General features: G+C 45.0%; 1 protein-coding gene across 1 annotated transcript in view; it reads right to left on the bottom strand.

Moving 5' to 3' along the window:
* The window catches only part of LOC121585797 (DNA-binding protein SATB1-like), an 85,574-nt gene extending 72,095 nt beyond the window's left edge, over positions 1-13,479 (bottom strand). Inside the window, exons 1-11 of the mRNA XM_045216250.1 lie at positions 13,076-13,479; positions 12,431-12,683; positions 11,979-12,164; positions 11,612-11,738; positions 10,134-10,257; positions 8,130-8,241; positions 7,429-7,973; positions 2,729-2,923; positions 2,524-2,619; positions 1,939-2,229; positions 624-821 (exon numbers count right to left, since the gene is read on the bottom strand). Of these exons, the coding sequence (XP_045072185.1) occupies positions 624-821; positions 1,939-2,229; positions 2,524-2,619; positions 2,729-2,923; positions 7,429-7,973; positions 8,130-8,241; positions 10,134-10,257; positions 11,612-11,738; positions 11,979-12,164; positions 12,431-12,656 (2,100 nt within the window). The 5' untranslated portion in view covers positions 12,657-12,683; positions 13,076-13,479. The remainder of the gene's footprint in view (positions 1-623; positions 822-1,938; positions 2,230-2,523; positions 2,620-2,728; positions 2,924-7,428; positions 7,974-8,129; positions 8,242-10,133; positions 10,258-11,611; positions 11,739-11,978; positions 12,165-12,430; positions 12,684-13,075) is intronic.
* Positions 13,480-22,641: the final 9,162 nt, after the last annotated feature.

Here is a 22,641-nt window from a genome sequence, read left to right as displayed (position 1 = left end):
CCCAAGCATACTTCCAAAGTCGTGGCAAAATGGCTTAAGGACAACAAAGTCAAGGTATTGGAATGGCCATCACAAAGCCCTGACCTCAATCCTATAGAAAATGTGTGGGCAGAACTGAAAAAGTATGTGCGAGCAAGGAGGCCTACAAACCTGACTCAGTTACATCAGCTCTGTCAGGAGGAATGGGCCAAAATTCACCCAACTTATTGTGGGAAGCTTGTGGAAGGATACCCGAAACGTTTGACCCAAGTTAAACAATTTAAAGGCAATGCTACCAAATACTAATTGAGTGTATGTAAACTTCTGACCCACTGGGAATGTGATGAAAGAAATAAAAGCTGAAAGAAATCATTCTCTCTACTATTATTCTGAAATGTCACATTCTTAAAATAAAGTGGTGATCCTAACTGACCTAAGACAAGGAATTTTTACTAGGATTAAATGTCAGGAATTGTGAAAAACTGAGTTTAAATATATTTGGCTAAGGTGTATGTAAACTTCCGACTTCAACTGTGCATGTGTAATGCATGTACATTTACACTGTAGGATTGTGTTTGTGTTGTGTGTGTGTGTGTGCTTCCATGCGTGTACATGTGTATGTAGGCTATACAGAGTAGACTGACCAGTGTGTTGTCGTTGACTAGCTGTGTGAGTCTTTCTGTACAGTGTTGTTGCAGAGCGTTGCTCTCCTGTTCATAGATGGCGTCTCGTTCCGTCTGGGCCAGACTCAGGAAGCGTCGGATCATACACAGGTTCTCCCACAGGGTTCGGTTCTCCGGGGACGGATCCTCCTTCCAGCGCAGCAGCTCACACAGCCAGCCCTGCAGAACACACACACAGAACACACATTCGAACCAGGTCAGAGAACCCATAGAATAGCAATTCAAACCTTCTCAGAACCCATTCAAGCAAGATACAAAAATATACTATCTTTAGTAAAGATACTGAAACAGAGCTTCTGTTTTTATGACCAGATAACAACAGTGTTATTGATACTTTATATAAAAATAACTACAGTTCAAACTCCTAGTAAACATCAAGCAGAACCCTTCTCTCTACCAGGAGCTGGAGGAGAGGAGGAGTCAGCGAGGGAAAGCAGCGGCAGTGACAAGCTCTTGTCCTCTACACAATCACTGTGGCACACACAGACCTGGCTGCAGCCCAGCAATAGCATGCAAAGCCATGCAGATGCAGTGAGAAGATACATCACAGAGCTCCAACATGGTGCTGCCTGCCAAACAGACCTACACTACCTGAGAGGATAGTATGAGAGAGATGGGGAGAGAGAGCGAGAGAAAGCGAGAGATATGGGAAAAGGGGGAAGACAGTAAAAGAGGGATAGAGATGGAGGTGGGGAGACGGAGAGAAAGAAATAGAGGTGACTGAAAGTGTGATGACCAAGAATTGAGTGAAAGAAAGACAGAGAGAAAGAAAGAAATCCCTCCATTCTACGGAGGAGGGAAATGATCCCCAAAACAAAAGGCAATAACAAGCTTACGGTTCTGCCTGGAAAACTATCACAATAAAACCACCAGTTTGTCTGTGTGTTGGCAAGCATTTTGTGTGTGTTCAAGTGTGTGTGTGACATGTGTGCGTGTTTATGTGTGTGATGCAGTGATCAGAGCTCTCCATAGACTGCAGCTTGCTAGTTGACAATTTCCTACACAGCCAGTTACTGCCCAACGTGGCTCTGTGTAAAGATGTTATCATAAATTAATACATCACATAGGAAATCTGATATTATAGGGACTTGCAGAAATGTGTGTGTGTTACGCACTTGCTAATATCAGTCTGTAATAAACGTTTTCCTCTGTTTCAATCCAAGAGGGAGATTGGCATTGTTTCCATAGGCATCCCTCAGTCAGTGAGTACCATACCCTCTCTTTTCTGTGTGTGTTTGTGTGTGTACACATGTTTGTGTGTGTGTTGTGTGTGTACCTGACTCTTGGATGCGGCCATCTTGGCGAACATGGCCTGAGAAACCTTGGCTCTCTTCATCTCCTGTTGGATCTCCTCATAGATAGAACTGTTGATGTTTAGAACACATCCCTCGCTCTTTACCCCTCTGTTTAGAACACATCCCTCGCTCTTCACCCCTCTGTTTAGAACACATCCCTCGCTCTTCACCCCTCTGTTTAGAACACATCCCTCGCTCTTCACCCCTCTGTTTAGAACACATCCCTCGCTCATCACCCCTCTGTTTACTACTGCTACTGGAGACAGCCTCACCTGCAGAGAGGGGAGAGGGGAAAGATGGGAGAGAAGGGAGAGAGGCGTTGATGTGTTTACTAAAGCAGCTGTATCATTTGATTAGTAAAGATATTTCTGTTCTGATTTCAGTTTAATTAGCAGAGAAGTTGTCATTGTCACTTTGGCAATAAAGCATTTACAATTTAATTGAGAGAGAGAGTGAGAGTGAGAGTGAGAGTGAGAGAGAGAGAGAGAGAGAGAGAGAGAGAGAGAGAGAGAGAGAGAGAGAGAGAGAGAGAGAGAGAGAGAGAGAGAGAGAGAGAGAGAGCTTACTTCAGGAATGCCTATGGAAACCCGGGACTGCCAATCTTCAGCCTTAACAAAGTTTCCCTCTTCCTTTCCCTCTTCCTTTCCCTCTTCCTTTCTGGTCTGAAACATCAGAGGAATATATCTTAGACTATCATGAACAAGATATAACTTCAACGCACACACCCATGCACACACACACACCCCATCTCTCCCTGTCAGTCTGTCTGACCTGTGTGGGGCGTGGTGGGGAATGGTTGATAGTGGTCGACGCGGTCAGACTCCTCTCTCTCTCCTCCTGGTAAATGCGGTCGCGGTCGCCTTCAGGTAGCTGGAGGAAACTCTGCATGGACCGCAGGTTGACCAGTAGAGACTGAGATGCACTCTTAGGATCCTCCTCCTTCCGCAGGATCTCAGACAGCAAGCCCTGACACACAGAGATAGAAAGACACATGAAGACCAGATACACACCATAGAAATAGAATCACTATGATACCCACTCTCAGATACACATATCCTAAGAGGGGAAGACACATTTCAGTTGAATGCATTCAGTTGTACAACTGACTAGGTATCCCCTTTTCCATTTCCCTTACACCAGGGCGTCGTGAAAACAGCTGCTACACTGGACATGTAACTTTTGCCGGCATGAGCAGAGCATGAATTTTCCTGATGACTCAAACTGAATTATTCCGCAGCTCTGTCGTTCATTACATACTTCAGTCTGAGACTGCCATCATTGAAGTAATTTGTGGTGACGAGGGGCACTGTACAAACCAAAGTCATCAGCGATTGGATCATCTCTAACCAATCAGAGTATCAAAGCCAATTATTAATTTTCTAAATGCTGCTTTACCCACATGTGTTATGGCTCTGGCCCAACCCATCAGTTTCTGGGCCCAATCAGACGGTCTAGAATGGATTTCCATTCTAGAAATCACCGGGGAGGTACTCAGATCCAAACTCATTGTGAATTACTTAACATCCGTGGGCGTGTAGTAGCGTTTGACCAGAGCAAGGAGTTTCTGGGCAAGAGAAAGTTGAAGACCCCTAATTGAAATGAATGGGAGTGTCTCAAACTTGGCAAGTTACGCTTCCAGGGTAGCAGCCCTGTGATGTTGACCAGGCCAAGAGACACTTACAGACAATGTCTGATAAAGATAAATTATTAACACCATCAAACAAAACCCTAATAGAAAGTTTTGTGCAGGTTAGCGTTTTCATCATGAAGCTTGTTCTAGAGGCAGCTCTGCAGAGTGGTCACTAGCTGGCACAGCCACAATGTCATAACATCTGATTTTAAACCTAACCCTAACTTTAACTCTAACCTTAACCACACTGCTAACCCTAATGCCTAACCCTAACATTAAAGACCAAACAGCTAATAAATGTCAACCTGCAAGTTCCATACTAAAACTGGCTGAGGGCCATTAATCTAGACTAGGATATCCTCTGAACATAGAGACTCACACCCACCCAGACAGCACACATCCTCACAGGCAGTGTTTTTTCCTTTAAAGTGGCAGAGTAAACATAGCAGATTACCAACTCCAGACACCTTCTAAAGCTCTGCTATTAAACGGATCAGTCCCTTATTAAGTTATCTGTCTGCTCCTGCTCGTACAGCAGTCAGTCACTCTTCCATACGATGGGGCTCTAATAGGGGATTTTATATGTCACTCCAGTTGTTACGACTATACCCCTCTAATGTAGATCCCCCAGCCATTAAGCCTTCACACTCCAATAGGGTCTTTACACTCCAAGCCAAGCCCCGCCCACTCTACTCCTTGCCCAGGTGAGACATTCCTTCCTCTGTCCCACTCCCTTTTACCTGTCCGCAGAGCCCAGTTGTCACAGCGACGGAGAAATGCGGGGGCGGGTGGCTATAATGGCAGCCTTTGATCATTATAATGACACCCATGATGATGCTGGTGATAATGATGGTAATAATAACAGTGGTCTAGGTCTCTCTAGAAGCCATTCGAGTGAGTGCCTTCTAACGGCAGGAGCAGACAGGATAGACAGAGGGAGGGAGGGAGGGAGAGAGAGAGGGGGGAGAGAGAGAGAGGTATGAAATGGGGAAAAAATGAGAAAGATTGAAATTGAATGAGAAAAATGAGGGATAGACCTGTCACATGCAGACATCATAAAGTTGGATACAGAGGAAGGGTGGAAATATATAAAGAAAGGGAGATATAAACTCCTGAGTGGCGCAGTGGTCTAAGGCACTGCATCGCAGTGCTAACTGTGCCACTAGAGATCCTGGCTCGAATCCAGGCTCTGTCGCAGCCGGCCGCGACCGGGAGACTCATGGGCGGCGCACAATTGGCCCAGCGTCGTCCAGGGTAGGGGAGGGAATGGCCGGCAGGGATGTAGCTCAGTTGATAGAGCATGGCGTTTGCAACGCCAGGGTTGTGGGTTCGATTCCCACGGGGGGCCAGTATAAAAATATATGTATTCACTAACTGTAAGTCGCTCTGGATAAGAGCGTCTGCTAAATGACTAAAATGTAAATGTAATATAGAGAGATGGACAGAGAACGTGAGATATAGAGAGATGGACAGAGAAAGTGAGATATAGAGAGATGGACAGAGAAAGTGATAGAGACGAGAGATGGACAGAGAAAGTGATAGAGACGAGAGATGGACAGAGAAAGTGATAGAGACGAGAGATGGACAGAGAAAGTGATAGAGACGAGAGATGGACAGAGAAAGTGAGATATAGAGAGATGGACAGAGAAAGTGAGATATAGAGAGATGGACAGAGAAAGTGAGATATAGAGAGATTTATAGAGAGATGGACAGAGAAAGTGATAGAGAGAGATGGACAGAGAAAGTGTGATATAGAGAGAAAGTGAGATATAGAGAGATGGACAGAGAAAGTGAGATGGACAGAGAAAGTGAGATATAGAGAGATGGACAGAGAAAGTGATAGAGACGAGAGAGAGAAAATAAATTGGAGGGATGAGAGAAACAGAGGTAGAGACTCTGGGGAAGTGTGATTAGAGAGGTAGAGACTCTGGGGAAGTGTGATTAGAGAGGTAGAGACTCTTGGGAAGTGTGATTATAGAGGCAGAGACTCTGGGGAAGTGTGATTAGAGACTCTGGGGAAGTGTGATTATAGAGGTAGAGACTCTGGGGAAGTGTGATTAGAGAGGGAGCAGTAGAGACTGGGGAAGTGTGATTAGAGAGGGAGAGGTAGAGACTCTCTGGGGGAAGTGTGATTAGAGAGGGAGCGGTAGAGACTCTCTGGGGACGTGTGATTAGAGAGGGAGCGGTAGAGACTCTCTGGGGACGTGTGATTACAGAGGGAGAGGTAGAGACTCTCTGGGGACGTGTGATTACAGAGGGAGCGGTAGAGACTCTCTGGGGACGTGTGATTACAGAGGGAGAGGTAGAGACTCTCTGGGGACGTGTGATTACAGAGGGAGAGGTAGAGACTCTGGGGAAGTGTGATTATAGAGGTAGAGACTCTCTGGAAGTGTGATTATAGAGGTAGAGGTAGAGACTCTGGGGAAGTGTGATTATAGAGGGAGCAATAGAGACTGGGGAAGTGTGATTAGAGAGGTAGAGGTAGAGACTCTGGAGAAGTGTGATTAGAGAGGTAGAGACTCTCTGGGGAAGTGTGATGGGAGAGGTAGAGACTCTCTGGGGACGTGTGATTAGAGAGGGAGCGGTATAGACTCTGGGGAAGTGTGATTAGAGAGGGAGAGGTAGAGACTCTCTGGGGAAGTGTGATCAGAGAGGGAGAGGTAGAGACTCTCTGGGGAAGTGTGATTAGAGAGGGAGCGGTAGAGACTCTCTGGGGAAGTGTGATTAGAGAGGGAGCGGTAGAGACTCTCTGGGGAAGTGTGATTAGAGAGGGAGCGGTATAGACTCTCTGGGGACGTGTGATTAGAGAGGGAGAGGTAGAGACTCTCTGGGGGAAGTGTGATTAGAGAGGGAGCGGTAGAGACTCTCTGGGGAAGTGTGATTAGAGAGGGAGCGGTAGAGACTCTCTGGGGAAGTGTGATTACAGAGGGAGAGGTAGAGACTCTCTGGGGACGTGTGATTAGAGAGGGAGCGGTAGAGACTCTCTGGGGAAGTGTGATTAGAGAGGGAGAGGTAGAGACTCTCTGGGGACGTGTGATTACAGAGGGAGAGGTAGAGACTCTCTGGGGACGTGTGATTACAGAGGGAGAGGTAGAGACTCTCTGGGGACGTGTGATTAGAGAGAGAGAGGGAGAGGTAGAGTCTCTCTGGGGAAGTGTGATTAGAGAGGGAACGGTAGAGACTCTCTGGGGAAGTGTGATTAGAGAGGGAGCGGTAGAGACTCTCTGGGGACGTGTGATTACAGAGGGAGAGGTAGAGACTCTCTGGGGACGTGTGATTAGAGAGAGAGAGGGAGAGGTAGAGTCTCTCTGGGGAAGTGTGATTAGAGAGGGAGAGGGAGAGGTAGAGACTCTCTGAGGGAGTGTGATTAGACAGGGAGAGGTAGAGACTCTCTGAGGGAGTGTGATTAGACAGGGAGAGGTAGAGACTCTCTGAGGGAGTGTGATTAGACAGGGAGAGGTAGAGACTCTCTGAGGGAGTGTGACTGGCTGGCCCAGCAGCTACTTCACCACTGGCATGAGTTCCTACTACAGAGAAGAGCTGGCACACACACACATATACACAGAGAGACAGAGCACATGCACACACATGCACCAGCACACGCATTCACACACACACTCAGAACAGAAACTGCGGCAAAGGCCATGCCAAGAGCTAATCGTCATGCACACGCGCACACACACTCAATCCAATAACACCAGCACACAGTTTACACACACCATAACACCAACCCCCCTTTTCTCTGTCCTTCACCAACCCCACCCCCTAATTAATCCCTAACCCTTAGTTTACAGCACAGTCCCATACATCCAGTACCCCTATCTCCCTGTCTGTCTCCTACCTGGGTCCTGTTGAAGGCCACGCGGGCGAACACAGCTTGGGAGATGCCTGCTCTCTTCAGCTCCTCTCTCACCCTCTGGTAGATCTCACATGAGATGTCTGATGGTCCACACACTTGGCTCTGGGACCCAGACCCGGGTCCTGGTGGTCCAGCCTGAGGCTGGGGGTCGAGGCCCTTGGCTAGGGCCAGGGAGGGGGGAGGCCTCCACACAGGGGGGTAGTTGAGGAGCTGCTGGGGGGAGGTGGAGACAGATACAGACTGGCTTTGCTGGGCTAGCATATGGCTGACTGCATACTGCTGGTTGAGGAACTGGGCCATGACTATCTGTTGGGGGCTGACTAGCTGGGGGCTGAGGGGGGCGGTCACCAGCCCGGGGGGGCAGAGACTTGGGGCCAGACAACCACGCCCAGAAATATGAGCGGCACCCCCGTGAGGGTAGGGGAGGGGCGAGGAGCCGACCTGCTCGGCTGTGCTGCCTGGGAATGGTTGTTTGGTTGATGGGTGTGTGGAGCCCGGTTGGGATTGGTCAGAGAAGCTGTCAATCTCTGAAGTGAGGAAGAGAGTAGTGGAGAGAGGGATGGAGGAGGAGAGATGTAAATGAGAGGGGAGTATTTATAAATAGCCACAGCTACTATTTGCTAACATTACCATTGAGGATCAATATAAGTGAACTACCCCTTTAAGCCACCCTGTAGTCTTACCCATGATGCCCTTGGTCTTCCTGAAGTGCTTATACCAGCGGCCAAACTCGTGGCACTTGGTGGCCGAGACATTTGCATAGTAGGTGCTGTTTACAATGGAGGAGATCATACTCTGAGAGAAGGACAAAGGGAAAAGAGAAGAACATGGAGTTGTAACAGTGGCAGGGAAACGCTTTATGAATACTCAACCACAGCAGATCAATGCAAAATATAGTCATAATAAATAGAATACATGCTATATACTGTACATACACGAGCCTGAGGGCCAGTCTATTCTCCTCTTGGCAACAGAGCTGGAGAACTGTGCAATAATTGCATTTGAAGTCAGAAATAATATATTATACAACAGTATTAAAAAGAGCGAAAAAGTAACGATTCACATTTTAAATAATTGTTGCCTCATTTTGTCTCCGTTTTAAAAGACTCCATTTCTCTCCCTGTGTGTGTGTGTGTCTGTCTCAGCTGAACATAGAATGTGTGATGATAACGGACTCAGATCGGTGTTATTAAACCCCCCCCCCCCCAGGTAAACCCTTTAATAAAGACAGATGAGTGTGTGTGTGTGTGTGTTTGAGTGTGCAGCCTCATCTAGGTGCCATCTGTCATTTAAGAAATGGAAGCTAAAAAGAATCCCTCGAGACAATCCTGTGTCATCTTCACATTTGATTACACCTTTCATCTCTTCAGATTTATTCTAATCTGCTCCCAATAACTGAAGAGACAGAAACTTTTGTTTATTATCTATTTCACTTGCTTTGGCAATGTAAACATATGTTTCCCATGCCAATAAAGCCCATTGAATTGAAAGAGAGAGGGCGGGGGGTGGACAGAGTCAGAGAGAGAGAGAGAAAGAGAGAGGGAGACATTTGGAGGGAGAGAATGAGCTAGAAAGAGGGGAGTGGGAACAGACATAAACATAAAGAGAGAGAGAGAGAATATGAAAACAGAAATGTCTGTTTATTAGACTGAGGCTGTAGTTGCTGCCCTCAGGGTGAGTAACAGACAGACTATTTTGATTGTTTTAAATATTCACAAGACACATCCATCTGTTCTCCAACAGCAGGTGCCTCTACGCTGTGTTCCTTCACAGTAACAAGTGTGTGTGTGTGTGTGTGTGTGTGTGTGTGTGTGTGTGTGTGAAAGCAATTCAGTGTGTGAGTGAGATGCTGTGCATGTGTGGCCGACTGGGTTCAAACTTGGGTCACCTGCCTGCATGTTACAAGACTGTTTTAGCCCACTGAGCTAAAGGCTGGGCATGCAACAAGTATGAGATACACACACAGAAAGAGAAAGACAGAGATTGACTAGGAAGAGACAGACAGTAGCAGAAGGGTACAGTGGTACAGTATAAGTCAGCAGAGCTGTAGGTAACAGGATGCAGCATGGCTCTTTAAAAGATAAACATCCCTTATACAGTATCTCTCTCTCTGCCCCAGACCTTATTTGTCTCAGCAATCCGTGCACTAGTTTATGCCTGTTTGTGTGTCTGTGTACGTGTTTGTGCGTACGTGAGTGTGTGTATGTACGTGTTTAGGCCTGTGTGTGTGTGTTGTACCCAATGATGTATATAAACCCTGGATTGCTGGTGCTATGTATTGGTAATTGAGAGCCTTTGAAGTCTCCCCAGTAGGAGCAGTCCTCCATAGGAATGAATGGAATTCTACAGTATTTCAATTAAATGTTTCAAGGACAAAATGAAGTATTTTTTTGTTAGATTGGGGACAGTAACATTAGTAATCTCTACTACTTTAAGGAAAAATTTTTAAATATTTTTTCATTTTTTTATATTTTTGTTTAGCTCACATAATATAATTTAAAAGTATGCATTAACGTGTCTGTAATAGAATAAACGTGGCATAATGAATGTAGACATTAATAAATGCATTTCTATAGCTTCCAAAATATGTTTTACAATGGTGGGGGAGTGCCAAGATGGCTATGCTGTGGCTTCAACACAGCACACCCCATCAGTCATCTAGTGTATATATAAATCACTGGTTGTACCTGGGACAGAGGGCACTCTTTGGCCAGTGAGCTCTGGTTCATGTCTCTCAATAGCTCCTTCAGGGCGTTTCTCACTGTGGAGTGACTCCACTGTTCTGGAGGTAGGTCCTCCAACCTGGGACAACTAGAGAGAGGGGGGGGAGAGGGGGGAGAGAGAGAGAGGAAGAGGGAGAGAGAGAGAGAGAGAGAGAGAGAGAGAGAGAGAGAGAGAGAGAGAGAGAGAGAGAGAGAGAGAGAGAGAGAGAGAGAGGGAGTGAGAGAGATAGATAGAGGAGCGGGGAGAGAGGGGGTGAGGGGGAAAAGAGGGATGGGTGGATGGATAGGTGGAGAGAGGGGAGAGAGTAAGTGAGGGTTAGATGGGGGAGATAGGGGGAAAAGAGGGAGGGGTGGATGGATAGGTAGAGAGAGGGGAGAGATAAGTGAGGGTTAGATGGGGGAGATAGGGGGAAAAGAGGGAGGGGTGGATGGATAGGTAGAGAGAGGGGAGAGATAAGTGAGGGTTAGATGGGGGAGATTGGGGGAAAAGAGGGAGGGGTGGATGGATAGGTAGAGAGAGGGGAGAGAGAAAGTGAGGGTTAGATGGGGGAGATTGGGGGAAAGAGGGGGGGTGGATGGATAGGTAGAGAGAGGGGGGAGAGAAAGTGAGGGTTAGATGGGGGAGATAGGGGGAAAAGAGGGAGGGGTGAATAGAGAGGGAGAGAGAGGGGAGAGATAGAAGTAGAGAGGGTGGAAGAGAATAGATTGACAAATGAATAAAAATGCTGTCTGAAATTGTGGGGGCCCTCCTCTGTGGAGTGGCAGATTTAGACTTTGGCTGACTGTGTGTTTCTGTGTGTGTGTGTCACTATGTGTGTATGTGCGTTTGTGTTCCTATGTGCCTGTGTGTGTGTGCGTGTGTGTGTGTGTGTGCCTGCCTGCCTGCCTCACCTGGTGGTAGTTATTAGTTAATTACTTCACACAACACATCTGCTGTGTTTCCAGAATGGTGAATTATTAGTATTATTAGTATTATTATTTCATAAACCACGAATGCAGCCAAGCAGATTTTCACGCAAACCATTTCCTGACACTACACACCCCCACTGAAAGCAGGTTGACAGATGTAGCATCAGAAGCTGTGGCCTGGTTTACCTAATCTCGGCAACCCAGAAACAAGAATCTCATGTAAACTACTTGATTAGGTTATGGGGGAGAGGTATGACATACGAAACTAGTGCAAATTCCAGAACCCCTTTGGTAGCTCCACCTCCCCTCTCTCCGCATGTCTCACGGAAGTCTGTGGGCCACATGTGCCCTCCCCTTCAGAAATTCTAAAGATGCAGCGCGCTGCCAAATTGTGATTCATCCAAATAACCAGTGACACAAAACCAGCGCACCGGAACAATGTTCCTCGTTAGCCGTCGATCCCATAGTCTGTTGACAGACGTTAAGATACCATTTATGTTACGTATGTCTGTCCACGAGAGATGATGGTGTACCTGGTGAGCTGGATCTTGATGGTGGTGACATGGTAGAGGTCCTGCAGCATGTCAGCCACAGTTGCTTCAGGAGCATCAGTCACACAGGACAGAGGGACAGGGTTCCACCTACCCACCTGGATCGAACCTATAGGTACACACACAGGCACGCATGCGCACACACTGTGTTACAAACACTGACACTGGAGGAAGAGAAGGCGTGTGTGTATGTGTGTGTGTGTAAGTGAGAGAGAGAGAGAGAGAGAGAGAGAGAGAGAGAGAGAGAGAGAGAGAGAGAGAGAGAGAGAGAGAGAGAGTGTATGTGTGTGTGAGCATGATTTATGTGTATGTGTGTGTGTTGGTGTGTGAGCTGTGCATATGTGTGTACCTTTCGCCTGTGCTGCTGAGCTGTGAGAGTAGCCCAGGGCCAGTAGAACCATCTCTAACAGCTGGTTAAACAGCATGTCTCTCCTGACCAGTACAAACTCTGCATGCTCCTCTCTCCTCTCAGCCTCCACTGCCGGGACCGGGCTCTCTCTGTGCTCCACCAAACACAGCACAGGCAGCAGGCTCCCTGGGATGACGGACACACAGCACAGCCAATCACATCACAGCATACAGATAGAAGCAGGGGACATGGGAAATGAAAAGGTAAAGCACCCTGCAATTCTTGACATTTTCCAAAATTCTGGTAGTTTACTGGTACATTTGGAAAGTTACCTGGAAAATTCCCCTTGCTTCACAACCCTACTATGCGCAGAGTCTATCTGGGCACCCATCTCACCCCTCTATTCACCCATTCCTCCCTCTTGCCCCGCCCCTTTTCTTTTTCAGTCTTACCTCTTTTATGCCAGTTCTTGGGTTGTGGTGTGGGTGTGGTGGCCGAAGTAAGGGCTCTGACCCCTGGGCTCCCCTGTCTCGTCCTGCCCTGGTGTGGCCCTGGGGGGCCCCCGCCACCGTTCAACTCCAAGCGGACCAGTTTGGCAGGAGGGGGCCGGTGGTCCCTGTTACCGGGTGTGTTACAGCCCTCTAACACATGGCCTCCATCAAACTGCTGGGGGTCCATCACATGTGGGACTGAATGATCCCCACACTAATGATGCAGCTCACAAACACCAGAGAGAGAGAGAGAGAGGGAGAGAGAGAGAGAGAGAGAGAGAGAGAGTACTTGAGTTCATTTGGGAACGTTTGCAGTTGGATCTTGGACAGTGTCTATATGAAGACGATAGACCCCGATCGCCTTGACGCACTATTCATTCCACAAAAGACGCGCGCTACAAATCGTCCCGTCACTGACTTGGGAAAGTTTTAGAGGCAAACGTTGTGTCAGTTGTCATATTTGCACGTCGTCCATGATTGGAGATTGACGAATTGTGAATATCAACACAAATAAACTCCCCAATCTCCATCGCATTTATCTCAGGTAGCCTTACTGGTATATCCAAAGAAACATGTGCATTTTCAATCGAAGTAAGTCAGACAGACCTGACATCCAATGGCTGCTGGTTCCGTGCCTGTAGTAGTACAAGAATAGAGTTCCTCGTCTTGATTTCTGTCCACGTTGTCTCAGTGTGTCAGAACATCACCTCATCTCTCTTTCTCCTTTACACTATTTGTCGGTCTATTGTGTCTATATCATATTTATCAACTGCGTAGCAACATACCCCGTCGTTTCTTGCTGGTTGCGCGCTTTCGACCTCTACAACCAGCAACGGAATACAACGAGTTTATCGGTGGTCTAACCGGAATTTTAGTCAAAGCAATCCACCGTGACAGAGCCTGTTCACGGAACTGGATACAGACCAGCTGGTATGCTACAAGGATTCCGTTGAGAAACTGGTGAAGCGAACAATACACGGTGAGTTCAGTTGTAGACTAGTCAATGCAGTCATCAGCCAGTCTCAACCGTATTAAGCAGCTCGCACTTCTGCAGTAGACTATTGGCAGACAAACATGCGCGCACGCTCTCTCTCTCTCTCTCTCTCTCTCTCTCTCTCTCTATCTCTCTCTATCTCTCTCTCATCACACACAAACACACTGCATGGATCTACCGGCCATCTACCCACAGGGCACACACTGGTTGAATCAATGTTGTTTCCACGTCATTTCAATTAAATTAAGTTGAACCAACGTGGAATAGACGTTGAATTTACGTCTCTACCCAGTGGGCAGTTTCTCTGGGCAACATTATGCTAATATTACACATTTATAATTTACTAATACTAATATGGAAACCAAATGTAGCCTAACTGTGTGAGCATGTGGATGGAGTGTATCCATTTTTATTATGAGACCTGAATGTCTCCACTCTTACAGAGTTGGTTTAGTTTGTAGACTACAAAATAATTTTATGTTACCAGAGGCACACTGCATGATTTGATGGATATTTATCTGCCCCCCAAAATAATTGTTGATTTCTTTTTAACCTTCTTCAATTTCAAATCGCGATGAAACACACGCGCGCGCGAGCAGTATGGTGTAATAATGAATTCACCACTACGCTCCGGTAGGTATTAAATGTGACAATTGCGCATACATTTATTTATTATTTTCTGCCGTGCCACTGTTATATGCATGGCATGTTTTTGTCCTAGGGGTTTAATAACTCTCAATGGAAACGCTCTGGATGTGATGGGCTGCTTATCAACTTTTCTACATGTGTTTGCTGTTCAAATTATTCTCGCCCCCATCTCCATATAAGCAATCATCTTCAATGTTTCCCGATTTTAGGCATATATTTTTTCATGACGTCACGTGAAGCCGTTGAATTAGGGGAAATCATTTTTGGGGATCTTGACTTCGGAAGTGATGTTGTTTCTAATAATTAGGCTGGATAGGAGGGGTAGCCTATTCAAACAGTGTTTAAAGGTCAAGTGCGAGATGGCCATTTCTTTCACTACTGTCAATAGGAGTGTAGAATCCCTGCCTTGTCCTAAAACGTTTACATAGTTGGGGAAGCTACTCTGAATATATAGTAGGCTAGTTTAGCAAGCTACCAATTACTTCACACTGGAAGATGTTAAGCTACACTAATACTACCCTTAAGAAAAGCCTATAGTTTACTTAACTAAAGTTACTTTGAAAAAGTAGTTCACTACATCCAACCCGCTGGGCAAAAACTGGTTGCATCAACGTTGTTCCCACGTCATTTCAACATTTTTTTTTCAATCTGATGACGTTGAATCAACGTGGAAAACTGATTGGATTTGCAAAAAGTCATCAACATAAGGGAATTTCATATTGTTTTCACCCAATTTTTTATCGAAATCCAAGGACATGGTGAAATGTGTTTAAATTTCACGTTGAGTTCACATTAGTTGACATCAATCAAATGTAAATCAAAACTAGACTATGAAATAAAAACGATTTAGTGTATGATCCTATCTAAATCTGAAATGATTACACATCGCAAGAACAGATCACAGTCAGATGTTAACATAATGTGTAATTTAGCCTTTTAGACTCCGAAACGGCTGTTTCAAGTGTAGTTCACTACATGTAGTTCACTACTCCCCAACATCTCCAACACTGAACATTTATAAGACACAGACAAAAAAATCGTGTTTCATCCCTATAAAAGTTTCAAAAAGACCTAAGCTATTTGGATAGCCTAAAGTGTTCCTTGCAAAATATAGGCTAACCATGAAGTTGCAATAACGCATGTCAGAGTCAAGAAGTAAATTCCCACAATAACAAAAAGTATAGCCTATTGGCATACACAATGGGGTAGGTTACTTGAGGAAAAGTAGCCTAATCAAGACCCTAAAAAAAATCTAAATTCAGGTTCAGAAGCAAGCACCGAACATAGGCTAATACGAATTCCCAGTGGAATTGTAAAATAAGAGCGCAGCCTAGCAGGTGTTCTATAAAGTTATCCAAAATAATAATAATAATAATAATAGTATCAGAAAAAATAGCCAAAAAATAGATTCTTATAATTACCTTCAATAACAGCGGAATCCGTTGAATAGTTGGATATCCATTGAGATTATACAAAGCGTCTAAGGACCCATTCAAAGATGTCCGATTTAGAATGCGCGGTAAATTCAGGTACCTACATGTATTTCAGAAAGGTCACTCAGCTTCGGAGGTGCAGAACTGATGTCTGTCGTGTGTGACTGAACCTGCCGGTGAGCTTCAAGTGTCTTTCAAAGTGGCTCGTGGCGCTTTCCCTCAATTAGGCTATCGCAAAATGGGTGAAGAGAGAGAGCGAGAGAGAGGAAATTAGAAAGAGAGGGGGAGGGAGGGAGAGAGAGAGAGGGGGAGGGAGAGAGTGAAAGAGAAAAGAGCGAGAGATTGCTGTCATCCGTACGCTCGAGCCTCTCCGGGTTTGTCTTTCATGCGTCGGAAGGGGATACTGCAGCCTGGAAGCTCGCGGTGCCAGGTATGTGTTTGTTACGGGTGCACTTTCCATTTTAGATACTCAAATGGGCAAAATGTGGCCAGAATTGAGCTCCCCACACTGGAATATAATTTACATACCCTTACTGTGAGACAGGGACAACACAACTCACTTGACAAGTTCTAGATTCATCGTGTATTATATTAACCTTACAGGCATACCAAGGCAGAAAACGGGCGATGGAACATTTTAGAAATTGATAGAGGACGTAAGAGAAAGAGAGAGGGTGGGAGAGAGATATTGAGAGGGCGAGAGAGAGACATGGAGAGAGAACGAGAAGAGACGAGGAGAGAGCTCTATTACCCACTTGGTTAATTAGAAAAACAGAATTATCTATCTCCCTATAGCCAAAGCAAGTCACGCCTGGTTAGACTTCATTCATTGTGACTAACTAAGAGAAAGACATGTCACTCTGAGGTGTGTGTTTGTCTGCCTTTATTTATCCATCTCATATGCTTAAATTCCTCGTCAATGACGCTGATGGTAAATAATTATTAAGACTATTAAACGGTCACAGCTGACATTGTAGGACAGCTCTCTCAATCTGCTGCTGGTCCCAGGGGATTCCCTAACGGTCTCCCAGTAATGTCTCTCCCCAAGAGACAGTATGCTACGGTTAAAATATGGTTATTACGTGGTTATAAATGATGAGGCCGTGTGCGCTCTTTACTACTGAATAGTGTATTTTCCAGGTACGGAGGAGTCAAAATAAGAATACTGGAAGAGATGGAGACCCGCACACTGTCGGAAAAAAGGAATACATCCAAAATGGAGGCTTGAATGTTAAATAAAGATGTTTATTTTATCATCATGGCGCCCAAAGAATCATAGTGCCAGAACGTGTCAGCCTCAGGCTCCTCAGTGTAAAGTTGTTGGCACATACACCTGGCTTCTATTTCCAGGATAATTGCATATGTTACATCTATGAATCTATAAATCAGTACCTAATATAATAGAATGCATGATCTAGATTATATACAACATTTACAAATGCGGACAGAGGAATATCATCAATTATTACTTTTACATAGACCATGTGAACATTTCCTCAGAATAAATAACACAGGATCGTAATAGATTAGGGGATAGAGATACCACTAGATGGGGGTATCGAACACCAATAAGAAGCAATATACCAGTTACAGAAAACACTTCAATACCAATTCTTCATTCATGCCTGATGGGTGGAGAGTTTTTAAATAGAACATCCACCTGCATTCTGTTTGGAGAAGACTAAGTTCAAGATTATCCCCCCTACGTGAAGATTGGATCTGCTCTATAGCACAGAAGGACATGGACGAGACGGGGTGACTCAGAGAAATGACATGCAATAGGGTTATTACATGGTTATACTGTTTTTGGTGGGAACACACACACAGACACAGACACAGACACACACACACACACAGACACAGACACACACACACACACACACACACACACACACACACACACACACACACACACACACACGCATGCACACACCACCCCACATCCAACACTAATCAAACCAGCACAGGACCTTTGTTAATATTTTTCTTGTAATGTCCCCAATCTAGAAAACATCTCAACCCAGAAACCTGAATGCAGGGAGGGATATTGGGTGTCCATACAATAACCTTATCACTTCTGTCATATAGGAGTCTTCTATGTGGGCCCCTCTCACTCCTTGTGTTGTCTGGATGGGACTCCTTAGACTGGGACTCCTTAGACTGGGACTCCTTAGACTGGGACTCCTTAGACCAAGGGGTCTAAGGGGTCTGAGGAGTTCCATCCGGCCCGCCGGGTACTTCAATCCGGCCCGCGAGACATTTTTTAAATGTATAAAATATAATTATATTTGAGTTACGATTTTTTGCCTAAAATGACTAATTCCATGATAAACAAACAACCTCCAATAGATGGCGCTGTAGCCCTGCAGCGCGCTCTGTATTTGGGCCTACAGTCATATTCTGAATACAGTCAGATTCTGAATGCGCTCAGTCATCATAGCCACTTCATTGCTGGACTCTGAATGTCGTGTGTTTAAAGAAAAATGGACAGCAAAATACTCTTTACTAATATTGGACATAAGGCGGTATGCCAAGAAATATGCCAAGAAAGTGTTGCCGTTTTTAAGGAATATAATCTCAATCATCATTTTTCAAGCAAAGTAAAAGAAGAAAGCCCTAACTCCGAGGAATGTATATTTCTTCCCTGTATTATTCATCAGGAAGCCCTGTGTAAAAGTGTGTTAAAGCTGATAAATGTTGTCAAAGAGGTTGTAAAACTTGTCAACTTTATAAGGGCAAGGGGGCTTAACCATCATCAGTTCATTCAGCTGCTCAATGACACAGAGGTAGAGCACCAGGACTTGTTGTACCATTCAAATATGCGCTGGCTAAACCTGGGGAAATTATTTCGCCATGTGTGGGAACTGAGAGGGGAGATAGGTATGTTCCTTGATACGGTTGGTAAAGCTGACGACTTCTCTGAGTTGAAAGACACAAACTGGCTGGGCGACTTTGCTGTCGGTGTGGACATATTGGGGCATCTGAACGATCTAAATGTGAAACTGCAGGGAAATTGTGTTTTGTGCATGAACTGTATTCCAACGTGAAAGCATTCAAGGCCAAACTTATGTTGTTCTCCAGACAAATGAGCAGCCGGTCTCGCTCATTTCCCGACACTGGCCGCACTGAACGCGCCCACATCGCAGTGCTGCACTGAGACATACAGTACCACTTCGATCGACCTGCATGCTACATTTTCACTTCACCAAGATTGAGACTGAGCTGGAGCTTGTATCATGCCCCCTGTCTTTCGACAGTGAGAAAGCACCACCAGACACACAATTGGAGCTCATCGACATCCAATGTGACAGTGCTTTGAAGGAGAAGTACAAAACAACAACAATAGACCAGTTCTATGGCTCACTGAATGAAACAAAGTTTCCCAACATTAAAAAGCACGCCCAAATGATGCTTGTTTTATTGGGGTCCACATATGTGTGTGAACAAACGTTCTCAGTCATGAATTACAACAAATCCTGTCACAGGTCAAATTTAACAAATGACCACTTGTCAGTTGTTCTGAGAATCAAAGATGACACCAGACTTTGATGCCCTTGCCAAGAGAGGTGACCAGACCCATTGTTCACATTAAGACTTGAATAACCATGACTTTTGTAGGCAAGGATTATGCTTTTTCATGGTGATGGTTATGCAGTGAGAATTATCCAGCAATGCACTTGGATACAGGTAATAACTAATCAGTTATAGTTGGGCTGAGGTGATTGGATAACTGTATATATGGCTCACAATGGAGATGAGAATTGTTCCTTAATATGCTTTCAAAAACAGACCATTCCAAATGAAACGGATGCTCTTACTATATGTTTCGCTCAAATTTTAGAATCGTTTTTTTTTTACACATCTGCTGTTACATGTAGCATGTCTCCAGTCTTATAATATATATCAATTTTAAAGTTTGCATATTGTGACTAAGTTTGATTGTACTTTACAAGGGTAGAGATGCAGGATCGGTGTGTGTGTTTGACTGTGTCTGTGACGTTATAAATTATATCAATTTTCAAATAAAATAAAATAAAATTGTATTGGTCACATGCGCCGAATACAACAGGTGCAGACATCACAGTGAAATGCTTACTTACAGCCCTTAACCAACAGTGCATTTATTTTTTATATAAAACAACAACAAAAAAAGTGTTGAGAAAAAAAAGAGCAGAAGTAAAATAAAATAACAGTAGGGAGGCTGTATATACAGGGGGGTACCATTGCAGAGTCAATGTGCGGGGGGCACCCGACTAGTTGAGGTAGTTGAGGTAATATGTACATGTGGGGTAGAGTTAAAGTGACTATGCATAAATAATTAACAGAGTAGCAGCAGCGTAAAAAGGATGGGGTGGGGGCAGTGCAAATAGTCCGGGTAGCCATGATTAGCTGTTCAGGAGTCTTATGGCTTGGGGGTAGAAGCTGTTGAGAAGTCTTTCGGACCTAGACTTGGCACTCCGGTACCGCTTGCTGTGCAGTAGCAGAGAGAACAGTCTATGACTAGGGTGGCTGGAGTCTTTGACAATTTTGAGGGCCTTCCTCTGACACCGCCTGGTATAGAGGTCCTGGATGGCAGGAAGCTTGGCCCCAGTGATGTACTGGGCCGTACGCACTACCCTCTGTAGTGCCTTGCGGTCGGAGGCCAAGCAGTTGCCATACCAGGCGGTGATGCAACCAGTCAGGATGCTCTCGATGGTGCAGCTGTAGAATGTTTTGAGGATCTGAGGACCCATGCCAAATCTTTTCAGTCTCCTGAGGGGGAATAGGCTTTGTCGTGCCCTCTTCACGACTGTCTTGGTGTGTTTGGACCATGATAGATCTTTGGTGATGTGGACACCAAGGAACTTGAAGCTCTCAACCTGTTCCACTACAGCCCCGTCGATGAGAATGGGGGCGTGCTCAGTCCTCTTTTTTTTCCTGTAGTCCACAATCATCTCCTTTGTCTTGGTCACGTTGAGGGAGAGGTTGTTGTCCTGGCACCACACGGCCAGGTCTCTGACCTCCTCCCTATAGGCTGTCTCATCGTTGTCGGTGATCAGGCCTACCACTGTTGTGTCGTCGGCAAACTTAATGATGAAAAATGTGAAAAATGTGGTGAAAAATGTGTTCACAAAAAACAAGGTTAGAGATGGTACAAGGGTAGAATTGTTCTGCAAGCATATGTACACCTACAGTCCACTAGTAGTTGCGTGTCAATGTGAAAATGAATAAAGGCTTCACATGTTTTGTCACGCATATAGTATGTGGCCCTTCACTTGGTTTCAAAAACTCAATGTGGCCCTTGAGCCAAAAGGTTTGCCCACCCCTGCCTTAGACTGATAAAACCTCTCCTTACAGGAATCAGGTATTAGCTGGGACAGACATGGCCCCAGGTGAAGGTGTATTACTGTAGCTGTTGATGAACTCCTCAGTAGATTACATTCACAAAGGCCGATAAGCCACTGACCTCTTTGATTCTGGTTCAAGTGCAGGCAGCTCAAGGTTTTAAGGTTCTACAGGTTTCAGTTCAGATAGTGCAGATTGTTCAGTACAGTATGCCACCACTGTTGGTATTAGCTGGCATGAGGATTAGGCGTGTGTGTGTCTCAGTGTGTGTGTGTGTGCGTTTGGTTCTGTCTGTTTGTGTGTGTGTGGGGTGGAGGGTTTTAGATCAAACAACATGCAGCGTGGCCTCCTACGCCACACATCTTGGGATCGGTTTGGATTTTGGTTTATTTGATGCTTGAAAGAGGTTAGTCTATCCTGACATACAGTACCAGTCAAAAGTTTGGACACACCTACTCATTCCAGGGCTATCTTCTGTATACCACCTCTACCTTGTCACAACACAACTGGTTGGCTAAAACGCATTAAGAAGGAAATAAATTAACTTTTTACAAGGCACACCTGTTGATTGAAATGTATTCCAGGTGACTACCTCATGAAGCTGGTTGAGAGAATGCCAAGAGTGTGCAAAGCTGTCATCAAGGCAAAGGGTGGCTACTTTGAATAATCTAAAGTCTAAAATATATTTAGATTTGTTTAACACTTTTTTGGGTACTACATGATTCCATATGTGTTATTTCATAGTTTTGATGTCTTCACTATTATTCTACAATGTAGAAAATAGTAAAAATAAAGAAAAACCTTTGAATGAGTAGGTGTGTCCAAACTTTTGGCTGGTGCTGTATGTTCTAAACTTCTCTGCCAATTACAGCTAGTTTTCTGTTTCCCCCTCCCCGCTCAGAACACTCCCAGACAGTCTTAGCAAAAATCTTGCTTGAGAAATTGCCCTTTGCTAAGAAGATATTTTTGTTTATTTTTGACTATTTTAATTGAAACCAATCACAGTAAAGTACTTCATTGTTAACCAGAAATGATTTGATATTGAGATATAAACGGCTGCATTGGATCAGTGAGGTAGTTTAGGTAGTTTAGTGTCTTTACTGAGAGTATACTATAAGGCACAGTGAGCCAGTCTCTTCAGTACTACTACCACACACACGCACACACGCTTAAAGCAGTGATCAGGCTGAAATGATGCACAAAGCACTTAATTACCAAGGTGAAGCATCAGTGTGTTTGATGTCTGTCAGAGCTGGCACAATAACTGGCCTTAGGCAGGAGTGAGTCAGTGTGTGTGTGTGTGTGAGAGAGAGAGAGAGAGAGAGAGAGATATGGGACGTGGGTACTCATGGCTGCGTATGTGTGTGTGTGTTGTTTGTGTAAAGCATGTGTGTCCATGATAAATCACAAGGTGGCGCCATTAGGTTACTAAATGCCCAACGTTTCCAAAATAGTCTGGTACTCGACTATCTATTACATGTGTTTATTCAATGTATAGCCTATTGTTCTCTCCTTTTCCTGACGCTCCTTTATCTCAATTAGGCCATATGTCAGAGCCAGCTGATTGGAACAAAATACTGCGCTGTTCCTGTGCGCGTGCTTGCCTGTGCGTTTATGGTTTATGTGTTCTCCTAGTCTTGTCAGTAAGGCGTGTGACGTCATAGGCCTACTCAACTTGCCCAAACCTGCAGGCTTAGGCTATTATTATACTTCTTATTTATCTCGTAAACTTATAGACTATAATTCTAAGGAATATAAATATTTCAATCGAA

This window comes from Coregonus clupeaformis, unplaced genomic scaffold (assembly GCF_020615455.1).
Source record: "Coregonus clupeaformis isolate EN_2021a unplaced genomic scaffold, ASM2061545v1 scaf0650, whole genome shotgun sequence".
Taxonomy (NCBI): Eukaryota; Metazoa; Chordata; class Actinopteri; order Salmoniformes; family Salmonidae; genus Coregonus; species Coregonus clupeaformis.
This window is presented reverse-complemented; position numbering and strand designations above follow the sequence as displayed.